This window comes from Myotis brandtii, unplaced genomic scaffold, assembly GCF_000412655.1.
Source record: "Myotis brandtii unplaced genomic scaffold, ASM41265v1 scaffold215, whole genome shotgun sequence".
In the NCBI taxonomy this organism is placed as follows: domain Eukaryota; kingdom Metazoa; phylum Chordata; class Mammalia; order Chiroptera; family Vespertilionidae; genus Myotis; species Myotis brandtii.
Genome location: NW_005358043.1, coordinates 184,824 through 197,323, shown reverse-complemented (window position 1 = coordinate 197,323; position 12,500 = coordinate 184,824). Strand labels below are relative to the sequence as shown.

Genomic DNA, 12,500 nt, shown 5'->3' with positions numbered 1-12,500 from the left:
AAGGTGAGGTGGGGTAGGGACAAATACAGGGACAGGCAGGTGGGCCTCCACTGACTTCCACTCCCTGCATCTACACTTCTAAGATGTCCTCGGTTTTCACAATTGCTCCCTTTCCTCTACTTTCAAATTTACAAATTATCTTAATTCCCTTAGTTACAGATTTAGCAGCTTCCATGGAAGCAAGATAATGTTTCAGGCTTTGGGGAACATTTGGATGGGGGCTTGGGCAGGTAGAGGAGAATAACTAAATAAGAAGTATACCTCAGAATGAATAAATTATGTTGGTGAGTTAGGTACAGAGTAGAACTATGTTTGAAAAGAAAAAGTACAGAAGGTCTCTTAGCCCCTCTAAGGAAGCAAGTGGGTGGATACACATATGGGAGGGGAAAAATAGGGCAGATCGTAATGTCTGACAGTACACTAAGAATATGCTCAGATACATTTATATCTGCAAAAGTGCTTATCAAAGAAGAAAATTATATACAAAATTAGTTTTATACATTTAAAATATATCTTGACATTTTTCGTAGGCTAATAACATAACCCTTCAAGAGAAGATTTTACAAGTGAACAATTTGGTGGAAGCCTTTGGCAATGCCTGCACCATTATCAATGACAATTCTAGCCGATTTGGAAAATATTTAGAAATGAAATTCACCTCTTCTGGAGCTGTGGTGGGAGCACAGATTTATGAGTACCTTCTGGAAAAATCCCGAGTTATCCACCAAGCCCTGTAAGTTCTGGGAAACAGGCAAAGATACGTGTCATAAAAGACACACCAGTCACAAGCGACACATGTGCCCCAAGCAGCACGCATGTTGTAGGTGGCAGGCATGTCATAAGCAACATATGTTTCATTAGTGACGAATGTGTGTCTGTGATCTAAAACTGTGCCCTCAATGGTGTACAAGTCATAAGTGGCATGTGCGTTCCTTGTGGCAGTTTGTAGCTGAGTAACAAAATTTCTGTTCTGGCCTAATGATTCTAAAACATTTGTTTGTTATGTTTAAGAGGAAACTGTAGTCACAACATCAGATGTCCACTCTGTCCGTTATATAGATTTTTAAAGTGTGGCAAGTTAGAGTCTTCCATTTTTTGTTGGTTTTATGCTAAACATATCTAGATTGTAGTAAATTGTCACATGTTAACTTCATGGGAACACAAGCTCTTATTATGTATTAACACATTATTATTTAATATAAATGCCTTCAAAGGTGACTAAACTGTGAATATAAGTTGCCTGGACTCCAGCTCCTGAGCTCAGTCCTCAGTGTGGAAAATTAACCTTTGTTCCTCAATTCAAAATATGGAAGGAAAGAATATTAGACAAATATGGTTTTTAATTGTGGCTCTATGGCATGTTGGTCCTCTCTGGTTAAGATATTTAAATTTTAAAGAATCTTCTAGGATCTTGGTTCTGGAACTTACTGTGTGTATGATTTGAAATATTTAACCTCTCTGCACTTCAGTTTTTCATCTTCAAAATGGAAATAGCATTGGTCCTACCTGTCCATTCAGATAATGCCTGTCAGGTATTTGCACAGTGAATAAAACATAGTAAGAACCCATCAGTGTAAGCCATTATTAGCAGTAGTAATGTTGATAGTTGTGTGAAGATTACAAAAACATCTAGCACAGGCATGAACATTGAAGATGTTCAGTAAATAGCAGCTACTATTATTGATGTGTGCATTTGCCCAGAACTTAATGGACATGCATGGGTATCCTTTGCTATCTAAACCCAGAGGCACCTCGGGGTCTTATGCTGATGTGAAGATTTAACTGGTTCTTGTAACAATTTGTACTGCTCTCATAACTGTGTAAGACTCTCTCCTTCAAGCATTTGGGTAAAGTCTACCTAAGAGGCAAAGTTTTGGGATTTAGATGGTGCTACCATGTTGCACAATGTCAGAGGGCACCAGTCACAGTGGGTTCTGTGAAACATCATTCACATCCAGTAAACTCTGGAGCTATGCAATGATGCCCTGGGTTTGTAACCATAAAATTAATTTTTGTAGTGAATGCTTACTAAAATATCATAGGATAAATGCTAGGAAATTGCACAATTAGGATTATATATGAAGCATGCTATGAATTAAGTTTTTTCTAGCTGCCCTAAAGAACTATTCTTACTAACCACCTTATTGAAAATGTCTTATTTTTTTCAGTGGAGAAAAAAACTTCCATGTTTTTTACTACATCTATGCTGGTTTAGCTGAAAAGAAGAAACTAGCCCATTACAAATTGCCTGAAAACAAGCCTCCCAGGTAATTCAGCAGCTTGTATGTTTCATAAAAAACACTTTCCCTTTCCAATTAATATTAGATTTTACCCATCCTTTCATATATTTTCAGATACCTACAAAATGACCACCTCAGAACAGTACAGGACATGATGAATAATAGTTTCTATAAATCTCAATATGAATTAATTGAGCAATGTTTCAAAGTCATAGGTTTTACAATGGAGGTGAGTATGAACGACATTTGAACCCCATTAGGAAATATCTTTTTATCATCACTAATTGCAAGAGTTAGCATTTATGGCGTGATTAATGCATGGCAAGCAGCGTGCTAAGTGGTTTTACATGAGTCATCCTTTTAGTTTCTCAAATAACCTTATGAAATGACTAGAATTATGATATTTACTTTATGGATAAGGAAACAACGGCCTTAAGATATAATTGAGTTTGGTCTTATTCTTAATCTTTTATTTTACTTATATTTGCATCTCCTGCATATATTAAATTTTATATAAATGCATAAATGTGATTATATTACATGCTCTTTTTAGTGCAGTCTTTTTAGAACAACTTTATTAACATAATTCATATGCCATACAAGTCAGCCATATTAAAGTACATTTTAATGCTTGTAGTATATTCACAGGTGTCTGAATCCAACATCATCATCATTTTTAGAATATTTTCACGTTTTAAAATTTTCACCCAAAAAATACATGCTACGAGCAGTCCCTCTGCATTCCCATCCAACCTCTGCCTTCCATCACTATCGATCTCTTTCTTCTGGACATTTCACATAAATAGAGTGATGCCATATGTCATCCTTTGGGACTGGTTTCTCTCATTTGCTGTAACACTTTCAAGCTTCATTCATTTTGTAGCATGTATCATTACTTTATTTCTTTTTATTGTTGAATAATATTTCATTTTATGGCTATACCTTGTGTTATTTATCCATTCATCAGTTCAGGGACATTTAGGTTTCTTCTCTTTGTGGGGGCCGTTATGAATAGTACTGTGAACATTGGTGTACATTTTTTATGTGGACATAAGTTTTTAATTTATTTCTCTTTGGTATATAACTATGAGTGGGACTACCGGGTCATAAAGTAACACTATGTTTAATCTTTTGAGGAACTGCCAGACTTTTCCAAAGCAGCTGTGCAGTCTTACATTTCAACCAGCAGTGTATGAAGGTTCCAATTTCTCCATCTCCTCCCAACACTTAGTATGTCTTTTTTATCATAGCCATCCTGGTGGGTATGGAGTGGCTTGCATTTGCATTTCCCTAATGGCTTGCATTTGCATTTCCCTAATGGCTTATGATACTGAACTTCTTTTCTTATACTGATTGATCATTTGTATATCTTCTTGACTAGAAATGAGGGCCCTGCATACAAGGGGGTGTTTAGGTAAGTCAGGATAATCTTTGTCCATCAGGAAAGATTTCACCTATTAGAGTTAATTTTTCTAGTGTGGTCTTCCTCCATAGCCAAGAGAAATTCAGATTTGATGGGGAGACTCCCTGCCTGGCTGCTTTATAGCCCCACAACTTAGAGTCCCTCTTAGAGTTGTAAATAAACATTGCTACTATTTCTAGATGAATTAATTGGTTGTATAGAGACGGGAGTGAGAAGTTGAGGGGACCTAAAGAGAAATAACTCCTCTTGAGACCAGAGAGGAATTATTGCCATGACTTCTCCAAAGAGTTCTCATTTTTTGCCTGCACACTGTGAATTATTATATGGACAAGTGGGAATCAATATTGTAGACTCAATGACAAGCCAAGGTTGAATACATCCTTAGTCAAATAATCTACTCACAGGAAGTCTTGAGCTGAAAGTAATGTAACTTTTCTGGTTTAGAAGTAAAGGCTCCAACTTGACCAGTCTAATCCCTGAATGATGCATTCTCTGTATAGATTCATAGACCCTATCTTGAACTTTCAGCTTATGACTCAGGCTGTCACTCTATAACTAGTTAACTGCAACTCAAATCAGGAAACTCATTGGTTCTGTGCTCTCTAGACAGAATAAAGATGATTGGACCTTTTTCTCTATTGCTGCATTAAATAACTTATAGGCTGTTAAGTGGAACAAAGAATCCATTGTTTCATAGATTTCTGAAGGTTGTGGGGAATCTTGCACACTCTGCTCTTAGCTATAATATGTTACTGTAAAAAAAAATTTCCTAGCAAAGAGAAGCCTGGTTTTTAAAGTGGCCAGTGTGTGCATCTCATTCCTCTACTCCATATTTACCAAAAAAAAAAGAAGGAGGAGGAGGAGGAGGAGGAGAAAAAGAATCAGCAACAAGGGTTGATAGGATGACTGGATAGATGCATGAAGACAGAAGAATTTGCTCGACCAGTAGTAGCCTTTGCTGGAGAGTTGGGAGGAAAATGATGGGGACTGACTAGGAGTTGGACAATTGAGAGATTACTAAGCTTGTAGAACTCATTGTGGATCTCTCATGTAAAGAGTGGTGTGCATATGCCATGAGGTGGTGGACATCATGTTAGGATGAAAACTGTGCTATTGACCTTACCTAACTACCTTTTGGGAAGGAGATCTGAACTGTATCATTGGGAATCAGAGATAACCCTAATACATTTCCTAATGAAATAGATGAATTAAATGTGGTTGTAATTGGTTCAGCTCTGGGAGAGGAAGTCATTGATTCAAAAGGCATGAGTTTCAGCCAAATTCCAGGTGACATGTGATCACCACCCAGAGATTTCAGACAGTTATGGGAGACACTCCAGAAGATTCCACACACACCAAACTGTTCCAGACATAGTCTAATTCTTATATTCTATTCTGATGTCCCAAGCATCATCAATGACTATCTGGGTCTTTTGCTCTCATTCTGGTTCAAAGAACCAAGACCTTGTCCTCCCCTAAGTGTTTCAGCATGACATTAACCATAGGTTAGCTGCATGAGGAGTAAAAATAGAACATTTGCTGCTCCACAGCCTGGCGTGTTACACTAATTGGTTGGTTTTTTTAAAATATATTTTATTGATTTTTTTACAGAGAGGAAGGGAGAGAGATAGAGAGTTAGAAACATCGATGAGAGAGAAACATCGATCAGCTGCCTCCTGCACACCCCCTACTGGGGATGTGCCTGCAACCAAGGTACATGCCCTTGGCCGGAATCGAACCTGGGACCATTCAGTCCGCAGGCCGACGCTCTATCCACTGAGCCAAACCGGTTAGGGCCACTAATTGGTTTAATCCTAACTTTGTGTGGACACCAATCCTTTCCTGGGTGTGGCCACTTCCAGGTGCATCTTCACTTCCCCTGGACAAAATTCAAATTCAAATCTGGCTCCTCCCCTTTTGCTGCATCCCTTTCCCAACGAGGCTCTACCTAGCCCTGTCCTCACCCACACCTTACACCTGCAGAGGCCATTGATGTAAGCACTAGGACAGTAAATGTTTAAGGCTTTAAATCTATGATTTATCAGTGATGGTGAACCTTTTGAGCTCGGCGTGTCAGCATTTTGAAAAACCCTAACTTAACTCTGGTGCCGTGTCACATATAGAAATTTTTTGATATTTGCAACCATAGTAAAACAAAGACTTATATTTTTGATATTTATTTTATATATTTAAATGCCATTTAACAAAGAAAAATCAACCAAAAAAAATGAGTTCGCGTGTCACCTCTGACACGCGTGTCATAGGTTCGCCATCACTGCACTAGGAGGATCCAGTTTAGGGGTAAAGTGAATAAATAAATAAATAAATAAACACCCAACAGCATTCACCTTTTCTCCAGTCCTTGGTCTTAAGATGAATGTTGCTAGTGGTAGATGCTCCTTTAGACTGTGGTCTGACTCTTGTTTGCGTGGTGAGGAGGGAACAGGAGAGGGTGATTGGAACTCAGCACACCCTCCAAACTGAAGCATCCTGTACACCAAGCAAGGAGCACGTGCTCTGACCAGGCTCTGGGCCTCACTGTACTTCTTTTCCCTGCTTTTTGTCATCAGAAGAGCTGACCTTCTTACCAATTCCCTCCCCCAAAGGTTGCTATCTTAGAAGCAATGAATCATTTTTAATTGGTCTGTTTACTTCTAAGCCCCACTCATTAGAGGCAATGTTTCATTTATATTTGGTTCAACTCCTTTCTCTTGCTTGGTAGAGCAATGTTTAGTAGCATTAAATGAAACCCGTCTTGCAGTTAGCATCCACTGACAAATAGATTTCATTTATTTAAAACTGTTTATTCCAAATGTCAACATACTCTGTTTATTGAACATCTGAACATTCAGCTTATGATAAAGGGAAATATAACAGCTGTTTCTGAAGCTGAAGCACAGTCACTGCTCATATTTTGTGAAGATGTAGTCTGGTTCAAGATGACTCTCCTGCGATGTGGTGGTCTCCCACCTAAAGCAGGGGTTGCCTTCACAGGGCAGACTGACACAGTTTGGAGGCAGTAGAATGAAATACACTCCCGTTTTTGGTTGTTTGTTTGTTTGTTTTGCTTTCCCACTGGCTTGCTTGGATTTGTCCTTTGTCTGTAGCTGCTTCAGTTCCATTTAGGGAAGAGACAACTTTCAATATCAAGTGAAGTGGCCTGATTCTCACATCCTCTGAGCACAGCTTGCTGCCTTCACAGTTTTCTGTAGCACAGTTGTGGTCATTCTCCTATATAAAGTCTCTCTTTCTCTGTTTTTATACCCTGATGTTTCTCTGATTGGTGTTGACAGCACCCACAGTTTGTGTCCTTTGTACGTTTTTTGTTCAGCAAAATCAAAATGGGATAGTCTCAAAAAATAACAAAATGTAAAACACCAAAATTTTTCAAACAATGTGATTTCCTATGTCATTTTCCTGCCATAGTTTTAAAATAAATTATTAGTAGTTTTATGAGTCAACTCATTTCAAGGCAATTTTTGCCACATCATGACAGAAATTTTTGCTTCTTTGTAGAAAGTCGTATGTCTTATGTCTAAGATAAGTATGTGTGTTGGGTTTTTTTCTCCTTTAATTTTATTTATCTTTTTTGTGATAGTCTAAAATCACAATCTGGTATATTTTCTTTGGAATACCACTTATGACTTTAATTAAGATCAAATAATATTCTTGAAAAAAAAATGTTTTAAGTATTTTAAAGCATGACACAAAGTGTTGAATTTCTGTGAAATACTTCATTTATAAACATTGTTTTGGTCAGCATGGGAGGTGCATGTATTCATTTGATAATTTAAAAATAATCATTTGGTGCCTAGTTGTCTTCATTCAAACATAAAATAAGTTATAATTCTACAGTTTTATAATTCAATCAACATTGATGACTTGAATGGAACGACAGGACCAAGAAAGCCAGTTATTTAAAATAAAAGTAATTCTATTCTAATGAGTCATATCTGTGATTTAAAGTCCTTGGCACTGCTTGTCTCTGGCTGTGTATCTTTAGACCAATAACTAACCTCTCTGCTCTAACTTTAACAGTAAAAGGAGGGCAGAGAAGTAGTTTATTTCTGAGTCACTTTCTACTCTCGCTATCTATGACTCAAATCGCGGGCTATTAATTTCATTCTAATCTTTGCAGACTGTTCATGTCATTTTATTGCTTTGGGTATCTGCAAAAATCAGCCTAAGCATATAGAAGTATTAATATCCCTTTAAACAGCTGCAAATGCTGATCACAGAACCCACCCACTCCTATTTGCCTGGTATATGGCCTCTGATAGCATCTGGTCCTGTACTAATGGCCCAGCCTGCTCCTCCCCATCCTGCCTTCTCTGTTCTTTTTCAGTAGTAGCATCAGCATCTTGGCTTTCCCATGACTGGAATGGGTAGTGCCACATCCCCAGCCTGGGCTAATGTCACGGCCCATGGTGACACCCACCTACATTGAGATCTATATGTTGTCACCTTTCTCACTCCTCTCTTGAATGGATTTCAGTTAAGCAACAAGTATGGGTTGAGGCTTTAAGAAAGGACATGGTACATGTCACCAGAAGGATGCTGTACCAAACTCAGTCCATCCAGCAGGGGTGTAGCTTCCATTCCCAAAACAACATCAGAAAAAGGGGATCGTGCATTTTCCAATGAGAAGGCTCTGCCACTTAGAGGAGCTAATTGGCTTTTGGAAGAAAACAACTTGGCTTAGTATGGTCTTGTTATTCTCATAAAATCTGACTAATAACTCAGGATGCAAAGTCTACGACCAAAAAGGTAGACAGCTAGAATTTTTTTAAAAAATCTGAGGAAGATGAGCAAAAACTGAGGAGCATAGAGTGAAAGACTTCAAGGTAAATAAGAGAGAAATTGTCTTGAAAGTGAAGGAAATTTTCCTGTCACTTGACTGATGCAAAAGAAAATAGTTTGACAAGCATGTCTGAGTGCCAGCTGTGTGCCCAGCGCTGTGCTAGAATCAGAGATATGAACTACTCAGTCTCTATTTATCATCTGATAGAAGAAACATACACTAAGCAAAGTTTCAATAAAATGTAGTTAATTACATGATTAAAACAATACAGAAACATGAAGTTTTGGTCAATAAGTTGTAAGAAGAAAGTATGTGAAAAGAATGGGGACAAGCCCTGGCCAGTTGGCTCAGTTGGTTGGAGCATCATCCTGTGCACCAAAAGGTAAAGGGTCAAGTCCTGGCTAGGGTGCATGAGAGAGGCTACTGATCTATGTTTCTCTCTCAAATCTGTTTCTTTCTCTCTTTCTTCCTCTATCTAAAAATCAATAAAGACATAGCATTGGGTGAGGATTAAAAAAAAAAGAATGAGGACAAAATTTAAAAATGGGCAAAGCACCTGAATCAGCACGTCTCCAGAGAAGACATATAGATGGCCAATAGACATGTAAAATGAGGCTCAATGTCACTAATTGTCAGAGAAATACAAATTAAAAACACAACGAATTAGCACCCCACACCTGTCAGAATGGTGATCATCAATGAATCCACAAATGACAAGTGTTTGTGATGATGTGGAGAAAATGGAGACCTCCTCAAACACTGTTAAGTGGGAGTGTAGACTGGTGCAGCCACTGCAGAAAACAGTATGGAGCTTTCTCAAAAAATTAAAAATTGAACTGCCTCCTAACCCAGTGATTCCACTTCTAGGAATTTATTCAGAGAAGTGCAAAAACACTAATTCAAAAGAAAGTATGGACCCCTATGTTCATTGCAGCATTATTTACAACTAGAGGCCCAGTGCATGAAATACATGTGGTGGGGAGGGCGGCGGTCCCTCAGCCTGGCCTGCACCCTCTCCAATCTGGGACCCCTTGGGGGACGTTTGACTGCCAGTTCACAATCCAAGACTGCTGGCTCCTAACCACTTGCCTCCCTGCCTGCCTGATCACCCCTAACTGCCTCTGCCTGCCCGCCTGATCGCCCCATACCACTCCCCAGCCAGCCTGATCGCCGCCTAACTGCTCCCCTGCCGGCCTGATCGCCTCCAACTGCCCTCCCCTGCCGGCCTGATCGCCCCCAACTGCCCTCCCCTGCTGACCTGTCTCGCCCCTAACTGCTTGCTCCCTTGCGCCGGCCTGATCTTGCTCCTAACTGCTTGCTCCCCTGCCAGCCTGATTGCCCCTAACTGTTTTCTCCCCTGCAGCCTGATTGCCCCTAACTGCTTGCTCCCCTGCTGGCCTGATCGCCCCTAACCGCCTCTGCCTCAGCCCCCACCACTATGGCTTTGTCTGGAAGGAAGTCAGACGTCCGGAAGATGTCCGGTTGATCCGGTCTAGTTAGCATATTACCCTTTTATTAGTAGAGATAGCCAAGATATGGAAGCAACCTAAGTGTCTATCATTAGATGAGTGGATAAAGAAAATGTAGTACATATATACAATGGAATATCACTTGGCCCTAATAAATAATAAAATCTTACCATTTGTGACAGTATGAATGGACCTAGAGGCTATTATGCTAAATAAAATAAGTCAGAGGAAAACAATTACCATATATTTTCATTTATATTTGGAATCTAAAGAAAACAAATAAACAAAATTGAAACAGATCCATAGATGCAGAGAATAGACTGATGGTTGCCAGAGGAGTAGAGGGTCTGGGGGACTGAGTGAAAAAGGTAAAGGGATTAAGAAGTACAAATTGGGCCCTGGCTGGTTTGGTTCAGTGGATGGAACATCGGTCTGCGGACTGAGGGGTCCCAGGTTCGATTCTGGTCAAGGGCACATGCCCAGGTGGCGGGTTCGGTCCCCAGTGGGGGGCATGCAGGAAGCAGCCAATTGATCATTGATGTTTCTATCTTTCCTTCTCCCTTCCTCTCTGAAATCAATAAAATATATATTTTTAAGAAAAGAAGTACAAATTGATAGTTAAAAAATAGTCATGGGGATATAAAATACAGCATAGGGAATATAGTCAATAAAATTATAATAATTATGTATGGTGCCAGGTGGGTACAACAATTACTGTGGGGGGGGGGACAATTTTTAAAGTATAGGATTGTCTAACCACCATGCTGTACACGGGAAATGAAAACAAAATAATATTAAATATAAACTGTAATTGAAAGATAAAATTTAAAAAATGATGAGGACAAGAATAATGTGAACTGGAACTAAAGTATGAAAATAATGTGGAATTGGGGGACCTAAAGGAGTTTGCCTGGCTGAAAAATGTATGAGAGAAAAGTAGCTGGAAATGAAGGTGCAGAAGCACCGGAAGATGCCGAACCTTCTTGTTTTTATGCCTTGGAAGGAGTTGGAAATTTATCTTTAAGGGAAAGGGGCCGTTGAAGGATGTTAATTGGGGACTTAAGATGATCTGATTTGCCTGCTGGGAGAATCACTGTGACAGCTGTGTGGAAGACAGATTGGATAGTGTCAAGCTCAGAAATAATTATTACTCATGAATTAATATCATTTTGTTCGAGAATGTAGTTTTAGTTTTTTTTAATTTATTTTATTTTTTTATTGTCTAAAGTTTTACATATGTCTCCTTTTTCCCCAATTGACCTCCCTCCCCCGAGCCATTCCCACCCTGGGCAAGCCCCCACCGCCCCAGTGTCTATGTCCATTGATTATGCTGATATGCATGTATGCAAGTCCTTTGGTTGCTCTCTAACCGCCCCCCCCACCACCATTTGTCTCTGGATCTATTCTTGTTCATCAAATTATTTTTAGTTTATTTTTAATATAATTTGATAGTGTTATTTTCTACCTTTTATTTCAGTTAGATTGTGAGTGTGGTATGCTCTGTTATGGACATATTCCTTTCTCCTTCTGAGCAGGTCACACCTGAGGCTGATAAAGCCATCAGGAAGGAAGGTGCTTTGTCTTACAGCATTATGCTCCATGTCTCAAAGTCACTTAACAAAAAAACTTTTAGAATATTATGTTTTATAAATCAGATACATCCTATATTTTATAAAGAACCACAAGAAGATATATTCATCCTACTTTCCCTGGCTTTTCCCCCACAATGACATTGATTATCCTATATAATAAAACCCTAATATGCAAATCAACTGAACAGTGGAATGAATGGTTGCTATGATGTGCACTGACCACCAGGGGGCAGATGCTCAATGCAGGAGCTGTCCCCTGGTGGCCAGTGTGCTCCCACAGAGGGAGTACCACTCAGCCAGAAGCCGAGTTCCCTGCTTCTTAACGCTAAGGACCCCTTGGGGGATGTCCAACTGCCAGCTTAGTCCCACTTCCCCCAGGAGTGTGGGCCTAAGCCAGCAGTCTGAGGGACCCCCCCCCCAAGTGTACAAATGTCATGCACTGGGCCTCTAGTCTACCATAAAAAGCACACTTAACTCTTTGATTACACAAACCCTGAGCCATTGCTGACCATGTGGAAGACAGTAAACCAGAGATTAAATAGGATCTGAGGACCAGACATAGATCCTCATCTTCAAGATCTTTAAGTCCAGCAGCAGAAATGACTATAACAACAATGGAATACCACAACACACCTATTAGAATGGCCAAACTCTAAAACACTGACACCAAATGCTGGTGAAGATTCATTCAACAAATATATTTATATATTCATTTAACGTATATGTTATATATGAATGAATAAATATTCCTGAAGATATTTTTCATATCCAGCTTTTATCTTGACTTGGAATGTTGGAGTGGATGAGATAATTATTTTTTGTTGAGTGTAGGAGCTGGGCTAAAATAAATGCAGGAAAATAAGAAAACAATAAAGGATTTTCTCTCTTTCATGTTCCTCACTGCACCATGAACATAGTTGGAATGACACCTAGAATTTCCATAGACTTCTTGACAAAATGCCTTCAGGGCCTCCT

The 12,500-nt window shown here is 39.3% G+C and overlaps 1 protein-coding gene across 1 annotated transcript in view; it reads left to right on the top strand.

The window, feature by feature from the left end:
• The window catches only part of MYO3A (myosin IIIA), a 221,813-nt gene that overhangs the window by 108,480 nt on the left and 100,833 nt on the right, over positions 1 to 12,500 (top strand). Inside the window, exons 13-15 of the mRNA XM_005865858.2 lie at positions 531 to 733; positions 2,169 to 2,267; positions 2,355 to 2,469. Coding sequence (XP_005865920.1) covers positions 531 to 733; positions 2,169 to 2,267; positions 2,355 to 2,469 — 417 coding nt within the window. The remainder of the gene's footprint in view (positions 1 to 530; positions 734 to 2,168; positions 2,268 to 2,354; positions 2,470 to 12,500) is intronic.